The 25,703-nt window shown below is 51.5% G+C and overlaps 1 protein-coding gene across 1 annotated transcript in view; it reads right to left on the bottom strand.

Annotated features, from left to right (window-relative positions):
• Positions 1 to 18,133: 18,133 nt before the first annotated feature.
• The window catches only part of LGR6 (leucine rich repeat containing G protein-coupled receptor 6), a 139,407-nt gene continuing 131,837 nt past the window's right edge, over positions 18,134 to 25,703 (bottom strand). Inside the window, exons 16-18 of the mRNA XM_051639319.1 lie at positions 25,514 to 25,674; positions 21,089 to 21,169; positions 18,134 to 19,371 (exon numbers count right to left, since the gene is read on the bottom strand). Coding sequence (XP_051495279.1) covers positions 18,134 to 19,371; positions 21,089 to 21,169; positions 25,514 to 25,674 — 1,480 coding nt within the window. The remainder of the gene's footprint in view (positions 19,372 to 21,088; positions 21,170 to 25,513; positions 25,675 to 25,703) is intronic.

The raw sequence follows: 25,703 nt of genomic DNA, 5'->3' as shown, positions 1-25,703 counted from the left end.
GTTTTCTAAACGTCCCTTCGATGGGATCACGGAGACATTTGATAAATTGCTTGGGCGGGGCCTTAGATCTATATATTTTCAAAACTGCCCTTGGCTGTGGTTTCTGATGTGCTGGATCTGTAGCTCAGAATGTTTTGTAGCTATCAGAGGAGCTGCAGGATGGTTCCTGGGTTGGGGCTTTGATTGATTTTTCAAGTTCTTCTTGGCTCTGTTCCCAAGGTGACGTCTTTGGGACAATTTAAAATGGCTTCTGGATATCCATGTTCCAGCTCCGGGGAGTGTCTTCAGGGGTACTGTAAGAAATGTCTCAAAAGTGTGATCTGAGAAGTGTTTTCTAAAGCATCCAGTTACAACTTCTACTCATCTTCATGTGTCTCTGGGCTGTGGTTTAGGTGTTTGCTGGATGTGACCTCTCAGGTGCCATCAGAACGTTCTGTTCTGAGGCCTTGATGAGGAGGAGACAGTGCTGAGTTACCAGGGTGTGACACAGTGACAGCCCTAAGGATGCAGAGATGCGTTACTGCAGAGATGCCCACGCACCACGCGAGGGCAGAGCAGCTCCAGCTCTGCTCCAGCAGCTGGGCAAAGAAAGGATCTTCCTTGCACCCGTGTGCGTGTGGTGGTGGTGGCTGGACAGACCCCTGGTATTTCTTCTGAAGCACCTAAGCAGGAGCTCATGGTCCCTCTTAGCTCCCCAGCCACCCAGGAGTGTTGCCATGGTGTGTCCCACACAAGGCTCCTCAGCACTTCTGGGTCTGAAACATCAGGGGAAGTGTCTCTGTTTTGACATCTGTACCTGGAGCTCGTGTGGCACACGAGGTTTGTGAAGGGCCAGAGCACGAGTCCTGTGAGGAATGGCTGAGGGAGCTGGGGTTACTTAGTCTGGAGAAGAGGAGGCTGAGGGGAGACCTCATTGCTCTTCACAGTTACCTGAAAGGAGGCTGGAGCAATGAGGGGGCAGCCTCTTCTCCCTCGTGACCTGTGACAGGACCAGAGGGAATGGATGCAAGCTGTGCCAGGGGAGGTCTAGGTTAGATATTAGGAAGCATTTCTTCACTGAAAGGGTTGTCGGGCAGTGGAATAGCTTGCCCAGGGTGGTGGTGGAGTCACCATCTCTGGAGGCATTTAAACGTCATGTGGACCTGGTGCTCAGGGACATGGTTTCGTGGTGAGCTTGTGGTGTTAGGTCTAAAGCTGGACTGGATGACCTTGGAGGACTCTTCCAGCCAGAGACATTCTGTGATTCTGTGATTCTGTCCCACCCCTGGGTGGGGTGGCTGTGGAAGCAGGTTCCGTTCTGCTGTGCAGCAGGGGGGACTGGGAGTGTCCTGGATGTCTCCCTCAGCACTAGGACCTGCCTGCCACAGGGCAGTGGTGATCCCCAAAGAACACCAAGCAGTGCTTGTGGACACAGGGTATGGGAGCTGTTCCTGAGCCCAGGGCTTGACATGATGCTCTTGCATTCCCTGAAGAGCCCACCTGCTGGCTGTCATAGCATGTGCTGGAGTTGCTGTCACTGGGACCAGTCTCTTCTTCTGCCATCCCTGTTCCTCTTTCATAAACCATTTTCATAGACTCATGTAATGGTGGGGGTTGGAAGTGACCTCTGAAGATCATCTAGTCCAACCCCTGCTAGAGCAGGGTCACCCAGAGCAGGCAGCACAGGGTGGCACCCGGGGGTTGGAATGTCTCCCAAGAAGGAGACTCCACCACCTCTCTGGGCAGGCTGTCCCAGGGCTCTGCCACCCTCACAGTCGAGAAGTTTTCCTCACGTTCATTTTCCCTGACTGTGCTCCCAAGGTCCGTGCAATCGTACCTCAGCCTGTCAGAGTGTGGGCAGGGCACAGAACATCCCCAGCTTGCCCAGCACTCCTGGAGGGGTCTGGTGGATGCTGTCCAGGACGTCTCTGTCTCCAGATGGGAGGACACAGAGAAAACAATTAGATCCTGCAGTTGTGAGGAACTTTTTCCCTCCTTCCTTGCAACTGAGTTTCATTCTTCTGGTATCAGGGTTAGCCAGTATGATCACAGAATCATAGAATCATCAAGGTTGGAAAAGACCTTCAAGATCAAGTCAAACCATCCACCCTACAACCCCCAATCACTAAACCATCTCCTGAAACACCACGTCCACCTGTGTTTTTGAGAACCTCCAGTGATAGTCCCTCCACCACGTCCCTGGGCAGCCTGTTCCAAGGCCTCAATGATGATGAGGGCCCCTGTGCAGTTGTTGCAGAGGTCTCATGGTTCTGTGAGGCTTCAGACAGGGATTTGACAGGCAAGAAGATGAGGGGGAAAAAGCTGAATGAGACTCACCATGAGATCTAATGGTCATTTCATTTTTGATGGAAGTGGTGATGGGTCTACTAGTTATGCATAAGGAAGAACTCTTTGGGGATGTGATGGCTGATGACAGCTTTGGCTGCTGGAATCATGACTTGGTTGTGTTGAGAGAAGTGAGGAAGGCAAGCAGCAGAGCAACAACTCTGGCACCAGGAAACCAGGTTTTGGTGGATTTGGGTTAGATGAAATTGCAGTGGAGACTGACCTCAGAGGGCAAAGCCACCCAGGAGAGCTGCTAAATTTTCAAGGATGGCCTCCCCAGACAGAAGAAAGGCCCAATGTGATCTGCAGGAAGTCAGGCAAGCATGGCAGGAGGCCAGGATGGATGAACAGGGAAGTCATGACTAAAATAAAATAAAAATGAAGTGCACAGAAAGTGAAGGCAGGACTGGGCTGCCTGAAAGGGAAGTAGGAACATTGCTTCAGGGTGCAGGGGTGAAGCTTATCCAGGGTTGGTTGTATATGACAGGACAAGGGGCAATGGGCACAAACTGGAGCACAGGAGGGTCAAGTTAAATATGAGGAAAAACTTCTTGACTGTGAGGGTGACAGAGCCCTGGGACAGGCTGCCCAGGGAGGATGTGGAGTCTCTCCAGAGACATTCCAAACCCATCTGGACATGTTCCTGTGGGATCAGCTGTAGGTGACCTTGCTCTGGCATGGGTTGGACTGGGTGATCTCCAGAGGTCCCTTCCAACCCCTGATGACTCTGTGATTCTGTGTGTTTGTTCATCTCTGTTTGAGAGTCACACCTGAAGTACTGTGTCCATTTTGGGGTCCTTCAGCATAAGAAAGACATATTGGAGAGTCCAGATGAGGTGGTTGGGTGCTGAAGCACAGGTCACACGAGGAGACACTGGCAGAGCTGGATTTCAGCCTGGAGGAGACGAGGTGAGTGGGAGGTCTGTCTGGCTGCAGCTGCCTCATGTGTGGCCAGAGGTGTGCGTTGTAAAGGCAAGAGCTTATGGACACAAATTACATCAAGGGAAATTCTGCTGCAGTATTTTTTCCCCATTAAAGTGGTGCAGCCCTGGGACTGGTACCAGAGAGCTGGTGGGATCTTCATCCTGGATGGGCTTCAGAACTTGACTGGACATGGTGCTGAGCAACCTGATCCTGCTTTATGGAGGGAATTAGAGTGGAGCCTTCCAGAGGGCTGCTCTGACCAAAGTTCTTCTTCTGGGTTTCTTCCATCTGTCTGCACTCAGGGCTGTGCTCAAGCTTAATCTAAACATCCTATTGAAGACCATAAAAACTCCAGCATTTCTACTAAATTTTTCTATATTATATTGTAGGGGTTTAAACATATATATTTAAATTTTCTCTGTCCAGGAACTCCAAGATTTTGTGGGCAGGTTAGTTGGAATAGTATAAATTATTTCAAAATCCTAAACTGACAGGAAGATATTTTCTTTTTGGTGCTTGTGTGTTTGCTAACCTGCCTTCATGTTTTGCTGACAGGCTTTTTTGTGGAGGCAACATGCTCCAGAATCTTCATTAAGTTCATTAGACCAAGGTGAAACTTCCTTTAGTGGTGTTTTGCAACTCAGAAGGCTTTACAATGTTATTCTAAACCAGTTTGTGTTTTGGTGCTAAATAACAAGGTCCAGGGCATATGGAAAGTTGGATGAGATGGAGCAGGGCTGGCCACCAGCCCCTGCACAGCTCCAGCCACTGCCTGAGAGCAGGGACCACCTATAGAATAGCACAGGGGCCCAACCCAGCGGGCAGAGACCTCCTCTCCTATGGAGACAGGCTGGGAGAGCTGGGGTGTTCAGCCTGGAGAAGAGAAGGCTCCAGGGAGACCTTAGAGCAGCTTCCAGTGCCTGAAGGAGCTCCAGGAAAGCTGGGGAGGGGCTTGGGACAAGGGCAGGAAGTGACAGGACAAGGGGGAATCGGCTTAAACTCGAAGAGAGGAGACTGAGAGGAGATCTTAGGAAGAAATTCTTTGCTGTGAGGGTGGTGAGAGCCTGGCCCAGGTTGCCCAGGGAAGCTGTGGCTGCCCCATCCCTGGCAGTGTTGAAGGGCAGGTTGGATGGGGCTTGGAGCAGCCTGGGCTGGTGGGAGGTGTCCCTGCCCATGCAGGGGGTTGGATCTAGATGATCTTTAAGGTCCCTTCCAACCCAAACCATTCCTTAATTCTATGATTCTCTAGTTGTTTCTGTGGATGTGGGAGCATGAAGGAAGTGGTGGTGCAGCCTGTGCCCGAGTCTGAATGTGTCTTTTCACCTTTGTGTTTTTCTGCTCACTGGGATTTTCAGATAAACCTGAGGGAGAAGGGGCTTTCCAGAAATCCCAACCTCGTACACTGATTCAGCAAAGGTCTGGAGGAAGGATGGGGGCTCTACCTGTCCATTGTGTGATGGGAGTAAAGGCCAAAGGACCATTTCTTTGCTTCAGCCACAGGAAATGATGACAGCAAGTGATGGGGATATCTCAGCCCCTCTTTGATGGGCATGTGCTCACCTGGGAATCAGCGAATGGTTTGGGTTGGAAGAGACTTTAAAGCTCTACTAGTTCGAACCCCCTGCATGGACAGGGACACCTCCCACTAGACCAGGGACTGCAGGCTGTCTTCACACTGGCCAAGATTCAGCCTTGTCAGCATTTCCGCACCGTTGCTCGTGGTCTCTGCCAGGCAGTCTCAGCCCTGGTTGCACAGATCTCCTCAGCCTCTTCCACTAATGCTTCTGCCTCAGACAGGCTGTGGCAGGACAGGTCTCACAGTCAGATCAAGACCCTTGTCCCCCACCAGTCTCAGGGGTCTGGGATGTTCCTTATTCACCAGCATTTGTTCAAGAGAGAATCTCTTCAGAGCTTTGTTTTCTTGACTTAAACCAGGTAGCTGCAGATCTGCAGCACAGTTTTATTTCTGTTTTCTTATAATGAATTTTATTTGGCATGGGGTGAGGAGGTGTATGTAGCAGAGATGAGGGAACAGGAACAAGATTGAGATGAAACAGGAAGGGAAGAAGTGGTGATGAAGAAATGGGGGTGGGTAAAGAAATTGAACAGTCCCAGCAAGGTAGAAAGGCCAGGCAAGCCAGAGGAACTGGAGTGGAAACTGCTTTGCCTTCTTGTCTTTTTTCCCTTTGCCTCCACTATAACTGAACACGTGTGTGTCCAGGGTGAAATTCACTTCACGGTGTTCCTCAAGTGTCTTCAATGTGGTGGCAAAAGGAAATGTGAAACTCTGGCTGTGTAACTTTTCCAAACCAGAAGTTGAAAAATAAAAATAAAAATAGAGTCCTAAATGTGAGAATGAGAGAAGAAGGAAGAGAAGAGGTGGGCTGGAGGAGGTGGGAGAGGAAAATAATGCAGTTATTTTAGTTGATTGACTCAATTGGCAAAAAAGGCAGGAGAAAAACAAAAAATCAAAAGCATAAAAGGCTTTTTTTCCCCCTGAGGGCTTGGACCTATAACAGCTGCAAAATTTTTGGTGCAATTGTTTTTCTGTTTGTTAACTGGGTCTATTCTTGTGGGGCAGCAAAGGAGAGGAAGAGCGTGGTTGTGAAGTTCTGTGTAGGAGTAAGGACTCCTTTTTTAGACATCCCTTTAACCTCAAAGGCACATTTGGACCCAACTTCACACCTGCTTTTTCCTTGAGGATTTGGGTCACTTTGGCTGTGCTGCTGAAGGCTGGAGTTTCCTGAACAGCTGAGGTTAGGAAAAGTTAGTATTGCCTCCAAAACGAGTCATCTGGCTTCGTCCTCCTCTATTCCCCTGGCTCAGGAAATCATCCCTAATGAAACCAGGCTTTGTTGTTGTTTTTGTTCAGAATCAACCTCAAACAGTTCCTAGGTGGTGTGGAGCAGCTGCTGGATTTTATCCCTTGCCTGACAGCAATTCAGGATCTGTTCTTCCCACACACCGTGGTGTAAACAAGGATGTAGGATGGTGTTTTGGGGGGGAGGAGCTAATTTCTGCCTCTACTCACAAAGTTCCTGGCCCTTTGCTGTCCTCTACATCCTGACTGGGAAAGTTAGATTAGTAAGTTTCCAAAAGTGTGTTTGGTTCTATGCAAACAGACCCCACAATGCTTCTGGTCAATTGTTCTGTTAGGACAAGACCAACTGTGCATCTCCCCCTGCTTCCCTCCTGTCCCTCTGCAATGGGATAGGAAAAGCTGTGAGAGTTTCACCAGACAGTAGTGAGAGGACAAGGGGTAAAGGTTTTAAACTGAAAGATTTAGGTTAGATCTTAGGAAGAAATTCTTCACTATGAGGGTAGAAAAGTGCTGGAACAGGTTGCCCAGGGAGGTTGTTGATGCCCCTTCCTGGAGGTGTTGAAGGGCAGGTTGGATGAGGCTTGTGCAGCCTGGGCTGGTGGGAGGTGTCCCTGCCCATAGCAGGGGGGGTTGGATGATCTTTAAGGTCCCTTCCAACCCAAACCATTCCATGATTCTAGGATTCTAGGAGCTGCACATGCAGGCTGGGAGGGGAAGAAGGTCCCTGAGTTGGACAATGGGAGAGTCAGGACCACGGGTCATGTCCTACAGGCTAGAAGTTTTCTTTGTCTCTAAGGTTATCCCAGGCTGCTGGACAAGGATGGGACACAATACCACAGAGAATCTAGGCTGTCCCCAAGCAAAGCAAACCCTGTCATCACGAAGAGGGGAAAATGCATGTTCAGTTTATAGATGAATTTGCTGTCAAGTTGATTTACACCTCAGAAAATCAGCGAATCAGTTGAATGAGAAGGATCTTAAAATGTTTCTGTGTGATGCTGCCTGGTTGGCCTGTCCCCTCTGGCTTTAGGTTGTTGTCTTTGACATGGTGTCAGTCACTACCTTCACACAAAGTGCTGCATTCCTTCTGAAGAATGGGTCTCCTGTGTCCCCTGGTGGGTCTTGCTTTTTATTTTATATTTTATTTCAGAACACTTCAAGAAGGAATAAATAAAAAATGGATTCTGATTGTCCTGATTGTCGCCATCCATTCGTGATGATAGTCATGAATGAATGAGCAGTTGCTTAATACAGTCAGTGGAAGTACTTGAGCAGCCTGGCATTCCTACCCTTTTAGTTTTGGGTGATGGAAACTGTAATGAGTAAAGAAAGAGCACATTTGATTTATTTTTTATGGGGAAAAGATGTCTCATTGCTCTCCGTGTTTTGGGCACCAATGTACCTGGCATGACCTGTTGCTCTTCTTGGAGTTATGACCTGATACACTATTAGCAAGAGCTCAAGGCAGGTGACACCCATTGCATGATATACATAGAACCATGGAATGGTTTGGGTTGGAAGGGACCTTAAATATCATCTAGATCCAACCCCCTGCATGGGCAGGGACACCTCCCACCAGCCCAGGCTGCTCCAAGCCCCATCCAACCTGCCCTTCAACACTGCCAGGGATGGGGCAGCCACAGCTTCCCTGGGCAACCTGGGCCAGGGTCTCACCACTCTCACAGCAAAGAATTTCCTCCTCATGTCCAACTTTAATCTCCCCTCTTCCAGTTTCAATCCATTGCCCCTTGTCTTGTCACTCCCTGCCCTTCTCTGAAGTCCCTCCCCAGCTTTCCTGGAGCCCCTTCAGGCACTGGAAGGTGCTCTAAGGTCTCCCTGGAGCCTTCTCTTCTCCAGGCTTAACACCCCAACTCTCCCAGCCTGTCTCCAGAGCAGAGCTGCTCCAGACCTCAGATCATCTCCGTGGCCTCCTCTGGACTCTCTCCAGCAGCTCCATGTCCTTCTTGTGTTGGGTCCTCCTTGAGGAGCCCTGCTGCATCTCAGCCTTTACCCAGCCATTGACACACTGTGCAATTGCTAACAAAGCTGTAAATCCAAAGAAGATGATTTCAAAATTTTGAGTAGATGTCTTAATTGCTTGCTATTAAGTCCCAGAAGAGTCTAGAAGGAGACTACTTGCTGTAGACTTGATTCCTTTTACTCTTATGGCAGCAGAAAAGGCACCTTTCAGCTGTTAACTGAAGCTCCACATGTTCCACAGCTTGTCACGTGCTCCTCATCATATCTGACTTTGGACACTGGATGTAGGAGTATCTGTGGCTCTCTCAGGTCTCAAAGGGGAAAAAAAAGGATGAAGAATATGGGCAAAAATGAGGTGAGTCAGGACAGTATGCTGAAATTCAAAGTAAGTCGTTCCATTTCCTGTGTCTTATAGTGTCCTAACATGGAAGTGCCCCCAGGATAGCTCTTTTACAAGTTTACGTAGGCTTGTAAATGAGGTGGTTGCCATCATTGGATTTGGACAGCCTGGTGCTGAGATACCAGTCCTGGCAAGGGGACCTGGGCTTGTTGAGCTGCTGTGGATGCCAGAAAAAGTCCAACATTTTGGCAAAAGAAGGGCAGGTTGACCTGGGGGGTGAGATCTCTGGGAAGAACACAGGGCTGCCATGCTAGTCCAGTTGACCTCTCTCTAACAGACAGTGTTGGATGCTGAAGAGAAGCCCTAACCCCTTCTTCTGTGCTGAGAAGGCTTGTTTGCTGTCCTCACTAAGGCTGTGAATAAGCCCAGCTTGACACTCTGCAGCAAAGAATAGTTTTTCTCCTTTTGCAGGATGATGCACAAGTTTGGGGTGGCAGCTGCAGGATGTTGGGGTGAAGTGAGGTGGTTTTATCTAGAAATAAGTGAATAATGTGCACTTAATAGTGATTATCAGATACTTGTGTGTGCATGCACATGCCAAGGGACAGTTTAAAGACTCAGCTTGACAGGCTGCTGGGCCACCTCATTAAACTATACTACTACCTAGAAAGGTTGGAGCAGATGATCCTTGCTGTCCCTTCCAACCTGGCATTCCATGATTCTGTGATACCTTAAATCAACTATACATATAATCACATTTGCAGAGTGGAGAAAGGCAGAGCTTCCCAGAGCTGCCTTTTCTTGGCCGTGCAAAAGCTTATGTAGGGATAGAAATAATGTGACACTTCAGCACAAGATGGAGGCCAAATGGCTGGGAAGCAGCTCTACAGAGAAGAACCTGAGGTCTGGGTGGACAAGAAGCTGACCATGAACCAACAATGCACCCTCGTGGTGAGGAAAGCCACTGGCATCCTCAGCTTCATTCCAAAGAGCTTTGTCAGCAGATGGAGAGAGAGGATCCTTCCCCTCTCCTCAGCACCGGTGAGGCCACATCTGGGCTATTGTGTCCATTTCTGCACTTCCAGAACAAGAAAGCCATGAACATACTGGAGAGAGTCCAGTGAAATGCTGCAAAAAATGTTGAAGGCCTAGAGCAACTCCCATATGAAAAGCAGCTCAGAGAGCTGGGATGTTTAGCCTGGAGAACAGAAGGCTCCGTGGGATCTTGTTAAGGTGTGTGAATTCCTGATGGGAGGGAAGGAAGAGAGAGTCAGACTCTTCCCATTGGTGCCCAGTGCCAGGTCAAGAGGTGACAGGCACAATATTAAGCACAGCAAATTCCATATGAATGTAACCTTCCTCAGCCTTTTTTTTTCCTGTGAGGGTGGTCAAACATTGGAATAGATTGTCCAAAGGGACTGTTGGGTCTCTATCCATGGAGTTACTAAAAATCTGACTGGACACAATCTATGGTAGCTGACCCTGCCTGAGTGGGCAGGTTGGACAAGGGATCTTGAGAAGCTCCTTCCAACTTCAGTGGTTCTTATTCTGTGATTTTGTCATTATTCTTGACCCATATTTGGAATAGTGTGGAATTATTCTGAAGAAAAAGTGATAAGAATGATGTGAATACTTTGCCTGTAAAAGTGATACTGTTAAAATTTAGAAGACAGATGACAGGTAGCCTTTCAGCTGGCTGTATCTGGAGTATAAAAAGGGAGAGGAGATGATGATTTAAAAGTATTTTCCAAGTAAGACAAGTTCATACAAAAAATTCTGGGTGGATTTGAGTTCAGATCCCCTCTTGTGAGGAGATGCAATGAAGGATGGGTGTAGGACATGCTAGTGAATCTCGGAAAGGTTTACTATCATGAATGGTTTATGGCAGTGGCAGCTGAGGAAGGAGGATCCAAATGTTCCCCTGGCTTGCAGCTCAGCACAGCACATCCTTGGGTCTTGCTGGGCCAGTCAAGAGATCTTTGCTCTTCCCCTCAGATTGTGCAAGGGAGCACTTGAACTACTGTTCATCCCTGCTGGAGGGAACAAGACATCATCTGCTGCTTTGGAGCACCACTTGGTGGGGAATGCAATGTGCTCTCTGCATCCTTGTGCCTGGGCAGCAGATGAAGGCTGAGAGGTGGGAACTCTCAGAGATGCACTTATTCTTCAGGCCCATGCAGTGACCAGCACTTCAAGAGCTCTGTGGCTCTGGCATGAGGAAGCCAGCTAGCCCATGTGCAGGGACACAGTGTTCCTCTGTGTCCTGGGTGTGGAATTATAGAATCATGGAATGGTTTGGGTTGGAAGGGACCATAAATATAATCTAGATCCAACCCCCTGCATGGGCAGGGACGCCTCCCACCAGCCCAGGTTGCTCCAAGCCCCATCCAACCTGCCCTTCAACACTGCCAGGGATGGGGCAGCCACAGCTTCCCTGGGCAAGGCAGCTGCATCTTCCTGTATCCTGTATCTAAAGGGCAGAGTGCCCTAGGCTGGAGCACTTCTGTCTGTGCTCTCACATCCACATTTACTGTCCCGAGTGGACAAAGGCAAAGGGAACCCCAGTCCCCGTGAGGACTGTTGCTTGATTCCCTATGGAGCTGCAGAAGAACCACATCACAGTGAATATAAGGGCAAGAGAAGAGTCAGTTGCAGCATTGCCCACCTCCCTCCACAATTCACTCCACACTGAGGCCTCACTGGCCTCATGCAAATCCTAGATGATGATTTCCAATCATAAGTAAATACCAAGATGCTTCACAAATCTTGTCTTTCTGCATCTTCAAGCGCCTGTGCATTGTTAATCTGCCCCCTGGGAGCCCTTTAGGACAAGAGATTGTGACCATTCCTTAGACACCCTCTGCCTCAGCCAAGACATCATTCTTTAAGCCTCGTGGGTCTCAGGGAAGTGCCACAGGAGAGGTCAAGGTGTTTGAGTTTATGTCTGGCCAGTATTCCAGTGTTGTTCTCCTTCCTCACTAATTACAAGGAAGTTACTCCAGGGCTGAGGCATTTCAGGAAACTGGAGCTTTTTGATTTTTTCCAGGTTGGCTTTTCACATTGGGAACTCAGCTTTTCCCATGATTTTTCCCAAGGGTCAACCTGACACTTGCTTGCACAATGATATCCTAGATATATCTGAATAGAATACAGTGAGCAAGGATCTCAGGTGTGCTGGTACACCTGGAAACAGAACTGGAGGGACTGTGCACATGCTTCACTGTCATCCAGGGTTTAAGAAATATCCTAGCAGAATATTTCCCAGGATACTTCTGCTTCCCAGCAGAATACTTTCCAGCACAGTAGTGGGAGAGTGTGCTGGCATTCCCAGAGGAATGAGAACAAGCTGTGAACTTCTGAACCCTTTGGAGGACTGTGTCCTCTACACCATGTTCCTGCCCATTGCCTTTCAAAGCAGCGCCTCTCCCTCTGGACATGGGAAATGTGCAGCTGGAAATGGGGGCAGGGTGGATTGCAGGCAGATCTGGGGCTGTAACTTTCACTTTGAGAAACAAAAGCCAATAGGTTTGGTCCAGTTCTGGACTTGTCTGTGCCCACACCATCCAGCATCCCATTCCTGGGGTCTGTGATGGAAGGAAGAGGTGCATGAGGATAGAGTGTCCAAATGAAGAAATGTTGGAACTGGATGGCAGAAGAAAGATTCCAGCAGGAATCAGAGTTAACAAAATATTAACAGACAAGAAGTTGAGATTAAATGCTTGGTTTTGCCTCCGGGAGCTCAAAACAGCAAATGAGGAAGCCCAGAAGTTCCCAAACAGGTGTTGAACAGTAATGGTTCCTGAAGCATGTTTGGAAAAGATTGTCTAGTGATGTGAATCTGGTTTTGTGTCACTGGAGGGTAGCGAAAAGACGTTAACCCTTTGTTAGCTCAGGGTATAACCTGGACCTGGTGAGGTTCAGCCTCAGGCCTGTGGTCTGTCTCAGTCTCCAAACTGGGCTCACATTCTGCAAAATCTCTGCTCTCCTCTGGCCTCCTCAGCTGGTACGAGACATTGCCATCCCCCTCAGAGTTTGCTGCTGACCATCTGCATTCCTGTGGCCGTGCTGTGATCCTCCACCTCCCAGATCATGGCCCAGGCTCCCAGAGTTCACAACACTGGTGGAAAAAACAATGAGATTGAAAAAATAATACTGTAGGGTGCTTGCTTCACTGGCTGCATTTCAGAAGAGTTGCACATCTACAGCCATGAGGGCTGGACAAGTGAAAAATTGACATCTGAGAGTGCCTACAGACTGTCTCTACATTGTCCTGTTAGACAATGCTTCCGGGTCCCTCAGGGCCAAATCCCTCCATGAAACATGCTGTCTGTCCCCTTCAGGGTGTCCTGACAGTGCTTTGCTGACGTGCAGGGGAAACCTCAAAGGTGCCCAGCCCTGACAATGGCTTCCAGAGCAGCTCTGCATGTCATCCAGCTACCCAGAGGGCCTTTGCTTGGAACAAGCCACATCAGCCAAGATGTAACCCACAGGGCAGTGTGACCTCGCTCTCCTCCCTTTCAGTGTGTCCCACCACCTCTGTGCCCTGCACGGGAGGTTGCAGGCAGTGTCTGGGAAGTGTGCCACACAAGCTCCTGCAAGTGGGACTCATAGCCCAGCTCCACTCATCCAACCAGGAGGTCCAGATCCCTGGCTGCTCTCCGGGGTTGTTTTCCAGCCAGACCCCTTCCAGCCAGGAACAATCCTGCTGCAGGGAGGGGGCCCAGACTTAAACTTCTCTCTCATGCTCTCACACATCCCTGTTCAAAGGCTGGGAGCCAGGGGAGCCCTGTCTCCAACAAAAAGACCTCGTGATGCCTCCAGGACCTCTGGTTGCTGTTGGGAGGCCCGTGCTAACATCTGGTGGCCTTGAAGAGGATCATCTGGAAGGGAGGTGTCCAGACAGGGTGGTATGTCTCTGCCAAAGCTTAGTCCAGAAGGCAGAAGAGTAGACTCATGAGTTCTTGCTAATGGAGGGTAGGGAGCAAGAACTTCCCATGTGGGATATACTCCAGGTGCCTGAGTTTTCCTCCTAAATCCTTTTTGCTCTACAGTCATTCCTGAGCTTGTGTTTCTCCAGATAATGGTAGCAACATTCACCATGGTTATTCAAAGTCCAGGCAGGTGTATCTACATAAGCTGTAGTCCCACCTCTGACTGTGTGGACTTAACTCCCAAGGGATTCACCCCTGAATTGAACCTGACTTCCTGAAATGGCAGGAGCTCCAGCAGAGAAAGGACTTTATGGAGAGGGTTCTACTTGGTAAACTAGCAAGATGACCAGCACTGTGTCACCACCTGCCAAACACTGCTGTGTTATTTCCTCTACCAGCCAGCAGCACCCGTGGGATCACACATTTTGGTGGTGGCCCTGTTCCACAAAGGGAACGTTGTGTTCATCAGAGTTGGCAGCACCACCCCTTGAGGCCCCATAGCTGGCCCATGTGGGCAGTCCTGGGCTTGCTGAAGCAACTTCACACCTCGGTTGGTGGACCAGAATGGTTTACATAGTCCAGGCTGCCTCCTGACTGTCCCCAGGACAGTGATGCAGGCTGGGTGCGTGGCTGTGAGCAGCAGGGTGACCCTCTGCTCCCTGTGATGGGGAGAGGGCTGAGCTGCATGGAGGTGGCCAGCCTGGCACCCGTCAGGACCAAACCAGCTGCTGAGAAGGAGGTGGAGGGGTGGAGAACTGCTTTTACTTTTGTTTCTGAGAATCATTGATCTTAGTGTTTGGTGGTGTGGAAAGCCACGCTGCTGGGGATGTGATGGAAGCACTTTAATGAGCAACAGCCGGAGTTCACGCTCTGGATTTGTGGCCTGCAGTAGCAGAGGGAAAGGTGCTGGTTTCTGATGCCTGCACCTCTGCAGATCCATGAGCTCTCACTGTTTCTCAGGCACTTCTGTGGGCCAGGACAGAACATGATCCCTGTTTAAGCTCCTCTCTTTTCCTCTTCCTATTTTTGCCAAGGCCACAGCTCAGAGAGCTCTTTGGGGTGTGTTTGCTCTCTGTGGGCTCCGAGGGGCTCCAGGTGGCCCCGAGGAAGCAGAGGACACAGATCCCATCCCTGGGAGACAGAGGACACAGATCCCATGCCTGCTCCATAACAAGTTGGTGCTCAGTTAAGCAGGGAGAGTGGCCAGTGCAGAAATAGTTTGGGGAAGAGCTCTGAGCCTGGGGAGAGCTGGTGCTGTGGGGTAGGAAAGAGGGCAATGGCCCTATCCAGGATCTGTGTCCAGTGGTGTTATTCACTTTGGGGTTGGCAGTTCCTGGGTTGCCAGGAGAGGGAAACTGCCTTTGAGGGGTGACTGTTCCACCACCACATTTTCCCTGGTGTCAGCCTAGAGACCCTTGGTGGGAAAAGGTTCTCCAAGGAACAGGGGGAAGTGCTTCAGTGCTTCATCGCTTGCCTGCTCCTTGGGCTCAAGGCCATCTGGAGTGGCCTTGTGTCCTCCCAGTCCCTCCTTCCCCAGAGGTGCCCTGCAGCCCTTCTTGGCACAGGACATGTCCCTCTCACCAGGGACACCCTCCAGGCTTGTGCTTGATGACACAAGTAAGGTAGAAGATGGTGAAACAGAGATTGTGGGTGAGCACGGGGTGATGGTCGGGAAGTGCATAGGCAGCATCTGCTGTGGGTGCTGGAGGGATGTGGGTGCTGCAGGGCTCAGCTGGGCTGTGCTCTAGCACAGACAAGGCCAGCAGGGCTGCTGACCATTGCTTCCTTAGAGACAGAGGAGCTGGGAAGTCCCACATTGACTCTTAGGGGCCTGCAGACTCCTGAGGACTCCTGCTCTTCTCACAGGAAGTTTTCCACAGCTTCCTGGAGAAATGGGAAGGATGGTGCCTGTGCCTGCATCAACCCTGTCATCATCTCAGGCTCTTTCTGCTCTGGGCACTTTGAGATGCTCTTCCTGCTCCTCAGCCAGCTCCAGAGGTGATGAGCAGGAGCCCTGTAGAGCTGGCTGTGCCAGACTCCTGCCAGTCCTGAGCACAGACTCACCTACTCCTCTGTGGTCAGTGCCATGAAGGATGTCTGGCCTGTCCCGTGGTGGTCATCACCTGAAGCACCCATGACAGCATCACCAAGGGATGTGCCCAGCTGGGCTGAGGCTCTAAAAGGGACAGACAGGTTGGATGAGGGCTGCAACTCATGCAGTCCCAGGAGGAAGCTGTTGGTCCCACACCACAGTCTCTGCAGCCCTGGCAGCCTGCCCATGCATGCTGGTGTGTGTGTAGGAACACAGCATCCCTACATTTTGGGAACCCTGTCTACCAGCTGGGACAACTGGGATCTCAATTTCTGCTACAGTGATCATGCAGCACCCTGCTTTTGTTATCCTAAGTACTGCTTAGCTCCTGTTGCCATGATGTTGTGTGGGTGTTCCCTGATGGCCTGGTGCTCCTTTGCTCCATGCCCTGGGGACATGGGTTTGGGCACCTTCATGCTGGTTAGTGTGGCATGGATGGTCTTGGCAGCAGTGCAGGCAGGGCATCCCAGGCAAGAGAGTGTTGTGGTTGGTCTGTGAGTTGTAACGATTCTCATGGTGTCAATGTCAGTGGGGTTTACTTTGGGATGTTTTATAATTCAGGATTTCCCTTATGGAGTTACGCTGGGGAATTTGGGCTTCTGCTGAGAATGAAGAATCCCACTTCTGAAGGAGCATTTTATTCCTGCAAATCAAGCCAGGGGGGAGTCTTTCCCAGTCATGTGCACTTTAAGGAAATGGAAGAAAATGGCTCAGGGTTTTTAATAAGCTAAGCATGGGAAATGATTTTGAGCATCTATCAGACGTCTAGATCAGGATTCAAGTGTCATAACAGGGCTTATCTTCCATAGCTCTCACCTGGAATGCACAGCAGAGCTTTGGATTTGTCACTCAATCTGGGGTTCCCAAACTCCTATCTAATCTTTGGGTTTCATAGCTCTGATTTCCTGCTGATCTCTTAAGTTTTTCTTCCTGAGATAAGTCTACAGGGCTCATGTGAAGTGAAGGGAAGCAGAGCTAGGCTCTGGCTGGAGTCTGGCTTTGTGTGGAAGACCCTGTTACATGATGTCCCCAAACTTTTATGCTGCAGATTCTGTCCCGCTGATGAGCCCAGACACCAGATGCAGTGGGCTGGGGAAGCAACCAGGTGAGTCTGGTCCGTGGGGTCTGGAGAGGGATGCTGGGGTTGCAGTTCTGCTGCATAAAGGCTGTTTGGCTCTTCCCCCCGAGGAAGAGGGGTGGGGAGGATGGTGGCAGCTCCTGTGGACACAAAGCGTTTCCCAGTCCTCACTCAGGCAATCCAGACCACATCCAAGGAGCTGCCTGGTTGGGCTGAGAGGGGCAGCCAGACACGGGATGAACCAACAAGGTGCTTGTCACACTCAAGAGGAGAGAAGCAGCCACTGATCAGCAACGGGGCTCGTTTATTGTCTCACAGGAATGAACGACTCACGCAGCTGCAGCAGTGTCAGCAGAACCAAAGCTTTGCCCAGGGCCTGAGCTCTGCCCACGGGCTCCCTGCTGCCTTGTGCGGCAGTGGGAGGGCTTGGGATGGAGAGGATGGATTTGGGAGATCCGTGAGCTGCAGGGAGCAAATTTGAGACTGATCCCGGTGGTCTGTGTCCTCCTGATGCCATCATCCCACAAGGCTGATTTCTGTTTCCTCTTTCTACATGAGTGGCCCTTAAAATAAGGGAGGACAAGTGCAGCCCCCAGGTGGGCTGTTCTGGGTGGAGGACAAGTACCCAAGAACCACCAGGCTCTTCCAGGAGTGAGGGCTGGGGGCAGTGAGGGAGCCAGACCCCATTTCCCTCTACCCTGCCCAGGAGCCCAGTGTCTGTTCCTGGAGTGTACCAGGAGTGCTGTGGGGTGTGGAGGTGGAGGGAGCTGTGGAGGTGAAGGGAGCCTGGTGTTCCCTCGGGAGCCCTGGCCAGGCGCTGCCGAGTGACCTGAGGCAAAGCACGTGCCTTTCTCTGGGGAGGGGCTGGGATTTGGCTGCCTTGAGGTTCAGAGACCCCTTGTTAGGCATGGTGGGCCAGACTGAAAGAGGAGCTGAGCATCCGCAGCTCCTGGCATCATCTGAAAGCAGGAGTCCTGTCCAAACCATGGGGCTCCCAGTGGATGGGGTGGAGCCTCCCAAGGGAGAGGTGGTCCAGCCTTCAGGTCACTCATGGACACCCTGTTTCTAACCCACTTCCTTTGCTCTTCTAGTTGATGGTGTGGGGCAGACAAGTGCCCATTTCCAGGGGCCTGTGGGATCTACGGAGGACCCTGGAGGACAAGGCCTGAGGTCCCTATGGTTGGCCACGTCATTGCAGTTGGCCATTTCCATGTGTCTCTGCCACAGAGCAATAGCTTTTGGTTGCTAAGACACCTCTGCCTCCACAGGACATGCTTGGCTTTGTCTCAGGCTCCGCCAGCTTGTGAGGCTGCAGGATGATGAGGAGGAGAGTCTCCCTGACCCAGCTCCTGAGCTGGTGGAGCTCTCTCCTAGGCAGTCCCTAGGCAGGGGAACACTCATGCAGGGGGTTTATCTCCTCCCATGGCCAGCCCTGGGTATCTGGAGCTCGGCCAGAGCCCTTCCAGGCAGGTGGCAGCTGGAGAGCGGTGCCGGATGCCCAGGCAGGTATGATGGGGGTGAGGGTAGTTGGGTTGTACTAGTGCTTGACATGGAGCAGCCTGCTGTCACCTTGCTGGCCACCCGGTGCTGGGACAGGTCCTCGGTGTGTGTGTGTGGAGCTGTTGGGCTACTCAGAGCAGGTTTATAAGTGAGATGTGTAGGGTGGTGTGGGTGGGGGGGGGAAGAAGGCTATCCGCAGGCTGCTGCCAGCTGGGTCTCGGCTCTCTGAAGAGATCAGCAGCTCACTGTCACTGAGGCAAGGACAGTGCTCAGAGAAGCCCCTCTCCTTCCCTCTGGTGCCCACCCTTTGCTGGCAGGGGACAACTGTCATGGAGGGGAAGCTGTAGCTGTCGAGGATGGGGTGCACTCCCAGTGAGTCGGGTGCCTCTAATATGTGGTCGATGTCAGAGAAGCTCACCAGAGCCTGGGTGGAGTCATAGGAGCTTTTCTCCATGTCACTGACCCCACAGGACTGGGGGTACCTCCCCTTGTCTTGGCCCTTCTGCCTCAGCAGGCGGAGGTCATCTCTGAAGTGGGGGTTGAAGAGCAGGTAGAGCAAGGGGTTCAGGCAGGCGGGCAGGGGCAGGACCACAAGGAGGACAGATTTTATGACCTCTGGGGTGATGAGGAAGAGGTTGAGCGTGGAGGAGAAGGTGAGGAAGGCCACTGGGCAGTAGAGGAGGCAGTTGGTGAAGATCAGCCAGGCCACATGCTTGACCATGGCACAGTCCCAGACAGCGCTGAACTCCCCCTTGAGCAGGTTGCAGTAGAGCCGGATGTAGGTGCCCGTGATAGTCAGGAAGCAGAGCATGTTGGTCATCACCAAGGCCACAGTGAAGCCCAGCGTGGTAGGTTTTCCACCCGGGATGGGGTACGGGAGACAGAGAGGGGATGCTCCGTACTCCCCAAGGGAGAAGAGAGGCAGAACGGCAGCCACAGAGGACAGCAGCAGGCAGCAGAAGGCAGCGACCTTGACCTTGCCTAGGGAGGGTGACTTCCCGTAGCCCCGCACGCTGGAGGCCGAGATGCTGCACTGCACGGCAGCCAGGGTCAGCAGGAAGGTGGTGGCCTGGGAGGACAGCACGGCCAGGAACCCTGTCACCTGGCAGCCCACGCCTGTCTCCCATCTGGTGCCAAATTTGGCAAACTGGCTGTAGGTCAGGGCATCCACCAGAGCCAGCAGGCTGCAGGAGACACCTGTCAGCAGGTTGGCCCCAGCTATGGAGCCGATGAGGAACTTAACTGGAGAGAGGTAGCTGGGAGAAGCAAAGACAGCCAGAATGACCAGCCCATTGCAGAGCACCGAGACCAGCACGATGACCCAGACTCCCAGGCGGATGATCCAGCTCTCAAACAAGTTATCACAAGGCTTGAAAGGACCTGGAAGAAAACAAACCACAAAGTTACGCCCAGAGTATTCCTGGGAGTTTATATCTTGGAGTCAGTGGTGTGGAGACATGAGAGGTGTCTCTCTGCTGTTTGCCAACCCCTGCTGCGTGCCCAAGACCTTGGCTAAGCCATGTGCCACTGCTTCTGCAGGAACGGCCTCTGCATGGAGGGGATGGCCAAGGTGAGATAAAGGGTTAGAGCAGGGGAGAGAAACAGCAGATGGGAGGAAGCTGGGGTGGTAGGGAGGGAAAAAGGGGCCCGGGAAAGGAGAATGTGGGAGGATGTCAGGAGAAAGAATGGTGGAGGATGGACATAGGGAGAAGGGAAGTGAGTAAGGGAAGGTCATGGAGCAGTAAAAGAGGGATTGATGGTGGGTACTGTTTGCCAAAAGAAAAAGAAGAGAGGGAGGGACAGTGCAATGAGAGCTGCCTCTGCAAGGGGTTTGGATGTTCCAGGGAGGGGCTCAGGGCAGGAACTCAGAAAAAACAGACACAGGATGGGCCAAGGTTTAGGTGGCAGAGAGCAAGGGAAATTAGAGGGAACTGGGAAATTTTGTTCAGCTCCAAGGGGCAGGGACTTTGGCTGCCTTTCCTCAGAGAGGCAGCACCTCTGCACCCAGGCCATGCCCTCCCCTAAGATCTTGTTCCTTCTTGACTCTTTAGCAGCAAACTCAGTCAGAAAAGTGGGAAAATCTCTGTTCCTGGCAGTGTCCTTCAGCTGCCTGGATGGAGCCAGAGCTCTCCAGCCTCCAGCTGTGCTTGTGTAGGACACCACTCAGCTGCAAATGGGGACAAAATCAGAAGGCAGCTTCCTCATTCAGAGCCCTGCTGGTATGGTTTTGATGGAAGAAAGGAGAGAGTGGCTGGGTACAGGCCAGCACCTCCCTTTGCTCTGTTTGTCAGGACAGAGGGTAAAGTATCCTGCAGTGCTGCAAAAATCAGGAGATAAAGGACAAGGTCTTGTCTAAAGGACAGTGTTCTTGGCCTGGGGGGCAAAGCAAAGTCTAAGTCTTGCCAGGGAACAGGAGCTTGTTCAGAGCCAAAGTCTGACTTGGGCAATTGGTGGCTGGAGGAGCTGGTGTTGCCTGGGATACCATGACCTTGTCCTCTCCTTATAGGAGGGCAGCTACATCCAGGTGGGAGAAGCTTCTCACTTGTCCCCAGTTTGCCCAAAGCCCAACCACTCAGGTTTCTAATCTGTGCATCTGTGAGACACAGCAGGAAGGGCTGTGGGAGCCTGGGGACTGAGAGAGTCATAGAATCCCAGCCTGGTTTGGGAAGGAATGAACCTCAAAGATCATCCAGTCCCAACCCCCTGCATGGGCAGGGACACCTCCCACCAGCCCAGGCTGCTCCAAGCCCCATCCAACCTGCCCTTCAACACTGCCAGGGATGGGGCAGCCACAGCTTCCCTGGGCAACCTGGGCCAGGGTCTCACCACCCTCACAGGCAAGAATTTCTTCCTAATGTCCAGCCTAAATCTCCCCCCTTCCAGTTTTAATCCATTGCCCCTCATCCCATCCCTCCCTGCCCTTCTCTGAAGTCCCTCCCCAGCTTTCCTGGAGCCCCTTCAGGCACTGGAAGGTGCTCTCAGGTCTCCCTGGAGCCTTCTCTTCTCCAGGCTGAACATCCAAGGTCTCTCAGCCTGTCTTCATAGGAGAAGCCCAAAGGATCCCAGATGTGTTCAAAAGGTTTCCTTGGCTTCTCACCGGGGCTTGGTGTGCACTGAATAGTGGGGTGCAGCTTTGATTCCTCAAGGTCCAGCTGGAGCTCATCTGCATCTAGGTCATCTGGGGAGAAAACAAGAAGTGGTGCTCAGAGAAGAACAAGCAGGACCATCAGGGCTACCTGGGCCAGAAGCTTTTCCCACTGCCTGTCCTCAACATAGACCTTCCTAGCCAGCTCGAAGCCCAGAAGATCAAAGTAGCTGCTGGTGTCCAATTTGTCCCCTGCAGTCACTGCTGCAGAGGGAGAAGGTCTTGTAAACATTGGTGGATTGTGATGTGGCCAACCACATTTTTTTAGGTTACTCCCAACGTTTGTAGTATAAGAGCCCAAGATCCCAGAGTTGTGTGACTGCAGATCACTCCTCCCAACATGCTTTATTAAAAATAAAGAATTATTCTAGCCTGTGTGGTTAAAGAAAACAAAGCCTTCAAATGCATCTTCTAAATGGAAGCTTTCTGGGCAGGCCTTGTCCCATGTTAGTTCACCAACAGGGACTTTGGATCTTTGTTCAAAGAGAGCCATTAGCCTCTACTTGAGCACAAGTGCTTTGTCATCAGCCACCACCACCAAATGGCTCAGAAGCAGAAAGACAAGAAGACCCAATGTATGTCTTTATTTTATGTCCTATGACTTCTTGGGACTGTCGTGCTTGGTTTTTACCTCTGGAGGTTCCCAGTCCTGGCTTTGGTTAAGTGCAGACTGATGGCCTGTGCCTGCAGACGTTGGATCTGTGGGGTCCAGGCTGCACTGTCCTCAGAGCCCAGGCTGCTGGGCCAGCATCTCCATCCTGCTGGTGGCTGCTCCCTTAGCCACGCTTGGGCTGACTGAGGGTCAGGCAGAGACTCCCTGGCTGAAGGAGAAGCTGCTGGGAGAGAAAGGGGCTGAGCCCTCAGCTGTGCTTTTGATGGCCTGTAGCTGAAGTTCTTTACCAGAGAGAATGGCATTCTCTTAATCTAACCCAAGACATGCCTTCCTGCTTTGTTACTTCTCAAACCAGCACTGATTCCCAGCACTGGGACACAGTGAGGACAGCTGCTGTCCCCCTGCACCATCCCCACCCACGGCACCAGCACGGCCTTCTGCTCCCCGTGGAGACCTCCAGAGGATTTTCTGCGAGTGGAAGGAAGGGGAAAGGACATGTTTTGTGCTTGCCACACCCTGACAGCCAGGGAGCTGGACCTGTGGCTGTGGGATGAGCCCTCCCTGGGGTGGTAGGACTGATGCTGGTGGCTAGGGGTGCACCTGGCAGCTCAGACTGGTCAGGAAGGTGACTTTCCACAAGAAAGATCTGGCAAAGCTAAGTGGCTTCAGTTGCCTAATCTATTTAGAAATGGTGCCTCTCATGAGGTCTGCTCCCTGCCTGTGTTTGGAAAGACAACTGGGATGATTTGATTACAGAACGATGACAAATAATGTGCTATCTTTGGTGCCTCCTGACAAGCATTGTGGCTTTCTTGGTTTCAGTGAGCTTTGGAAAAAAATGCCATTTAAAAAAATCTCTCTGTAGAAGAGCTGAAATATTATTGCTGCTTTGGAGTCTGGCAAGAAAACACTCACAGTGGGATGGAAAAATATTTCCTCTTTGTATTTCATAGTCTTGTAAATCTCCAGTGGCTTTTCCATCCGTGGAGCAGAGGCTGTGCTGTGCAGTCATGGTACTCAAACCAATGCAGAGATTTGCACTTTCTGCCACCCAACCCCTGGTACTGTTGCAGTGTGATTTGTCCCATCCCCTTTGCTCTTCAAAGGCCCAGACTGCACAAAGTTTGAGCATAGGTTGAACGTTTGCATGAAGTGAAGGAACGACCTTTTGTTTTGCCCGGCCTACTGAGCTAGCTGTGAAGTGCAAAGCAATCCTTGGCCAGCACAGTGGGATCCAAAACAGAACCTGTACCTCTCTCTGCTGGAAAAAAGGGCTTTCTGTCCTGGGAACTGTAGAGAGAAGAAATATCTGTTGTGTTCTAGCAAGACAGACTGCATTGTTTTTGAAGTAGCCCTTTTTAATTTGAATTTTGTGAAGTTGTCTCCACTTTCTGAGGCCTTACGGAAGTAAAGGACTTTGGTAGTAGTGCCCTTTCCATGGGAAATAGCTCCCAACTGGCTGTACCAGCACTACAGTGGAAGAGGAGGAGAACTGCTGGAGAAGGGATAGAAGGAAAAAACGTTGGGCTGGCTGCTTCTTCCTCTGATGTGTTGTCTGCCTCAGCCAGGACAGTCAGTCCCCACGTGGGGTTTGCAGACAGTTGCTTTCTCCCTCCAAGTTAGGGCATGTGTGGCTGCAGTGGGCCTGGGCAGGTGCTTCTGTGGGGATTTGAGTTGCCTTCTTGAATGAGACAAGCAGGAAAAATATATCTCTGAGGACCCTCCAGGGTTTGCAGAATGGTTGCAAGAGATAATTAGTCAGCTTTACAAGCTAATGGGGGTACTGGACTGGGTAAAGCAGTGTCCTCCTGTCAACAATAACCATGCAAGTGTGTGGCTGGCATCAGAGGGTGCCTTGGGTGCTGGGCTGGTCTGGGCGATGGGTGCTGGCTGCAGAACACAGGTTGCCTGGCTGCTGGAGCAGGGCTGTGTCCCCAGGAGCCCTTCTCACCCCTCCCTGGCTGCCTGGAACAAGCTGCCTTTCACCCCCTGGGCTGTGAAGTTCTGTGGACTGGTTTGGAAAGGTGTCCTCAGTGCCTGGCTGGAAGCACCTTGGCAGGGCTGAGGGGACATTGGTGGCTGGAAGTGTCCCCCACAGCATCCAAGTGCCCTGCCAAGCCTGGCTGCACTCTGCAGGGACAGGGCCTTGCCTCATTTTCTTTAACAAGGCCACTTTATCTCTTGCATGGAAGGAATGCTTGGGAGCTTTTTCCTCTTTAATATGGAATTCATACAAGATTCATGGAACACAGCAAATAGCAGTGGTGGCCATTAGAAAGCAAGCACTGGGAACAGAAATAAAGCAACAATTTGTTACCTCTGCTATAAAAACAGGCTGAGAGAGTTGGGGTGTTCAGCCTGGAGAAGAGAAGGCTCCAGGGAGACCTTAGAGCACCTTCCAGTGCCTGAAGGGGCTCCAGGAAAGCTGGGGAGGGACTTGGGACAAGGGCAGGGAGGGATGGGATGAGGGGGATGGATGAAAACTGCAAGAGGGAGCTTGAGGTTGGACATGAGGAGGAAATTCTTTCCTGTGAGGGTTGTGAGACACTGGAACAGGACCTTAAAGATCATCTAGATCCAACCCCCTGCATGGGCAGGGACACCTCCCACCAGCCCAGGCTGCTCCAAGCCCCATCCAACCTGCCCTTCAACACTGCCAGGGATGGGGCAGCCACAGCTTCCCTGGGAAACCTGTTCCACCTCCTCTGCTGGCCTCCTGCAACAGATTTCATGGAGGTCACTGCAGGAGGGAGTTTTGGAGAACAGATTAAATTGTCCCTGGAACAGAAGGAGCTGCTCATCTGTAACCTGGTGTCCCTTGTCCCCTGCAGGGACTGGCCCCTGTGCTGCACTCATCACATCACCAAACATCCTTTTCTTCATACTTGACCCTGACCTTTGCTGGAGCAGCAGGGCATTGACATCTCATCAGCCCTTATCAGTATCTACAGGGGGTGTCAGGAGGATGGGACCAGTCTCTTTGCAGCAGTGCCCAGTGACAGGACAAGGGGCAATGGGCGCAGACTGGAGCACAGGAGGTTCCAGGTGAACATGAGGAAAAACAGGGGTGACAGAGTCCTGGGACAGGCTGCCCAGAGAGGTGCTGGAGTCTCCATTCCTGGATACATTCCAGACCCATCTGGATGTGTTCCTGTGTGATCTGCTGTAGGTGACCCTGTTCTAGCAGGGTTTGGACTAGATGATCTCCAGAGGTCCCTTCCAGCCCTGAGCACGCTGACTCCGTGACACGTGGCTCTCTACCTCTGCAAGTTCCAGTTCTTTGAGTTCATTCTCTTATTCAGATTAATCCCAGGGTCCATCCTCTGTATGTGGAAGCAACACAGACTGGTGTCCTGCCAAAGGCTCTGCACTTGCCAGGGCTTTAATGACCAAGCCCAGAAGCTGTCCCATGTAACCTCAGCTACCTCCAGGGGCAGCCTCCCTCCAAAGCCAATAAGGCCAAACCAGCAAACATGTCCATGCTGTTGAGGGTTGCCAGAGCTTTCTGTTAGATGGTGAATGTTTGGATGCACCAGATCAGCTCTTTCTCCAGTGCAGTAATACTAACTGAAGCTCATTCTCAATACCTGGCCTCCAGAGCTGGAGAAGGATCAGGCTGCCTTCAGTTGTGCCTGAGGCAGGTGTAACTCCATGGAGCAAGTGCATGGCTGGCAGTGGGACCACGTCTGCAAGTGCTGGGTCACCTACCAACTCGCAGCATGCCCTGCCCATGGACTGGTCACCATTCAGGCCAATTTACTTACAGTGATTATCAGTGTGACCTGGAAACAGTTCCATGGTTCTCTTGTGGGGATCCTCCTCCTCAGGGCTCATGTCTTCTGCCTCCCATTGGTTGGACATCTTGAAGAAGCTGCTGCAGCTTCCATAGGTACAGCACTGGTAGGCATAAGGTACCTCGAGGACTCTGCAAAGGGGGAAAGCAGAAGTTTTAGG

Source organism: Apus apus, chromosome 23 (genome assembly GCF_020740795.1).
Source record: "Apus apus isolate bApuApu2 chromosome 23, bApuApu2.pri.cur, whole genome shotgun sequence".
Lineage (NCBI taxonomy): Eukaryota > Metazoa > Chordata > Aves > Apodiformes > Apodidae > Apus > Apus apus.
The sequence above is the reverse complement of the archived record's forward strand: the minus strand, read 5'-3'. Positions and strand labels throughout refer to the sequence as shown.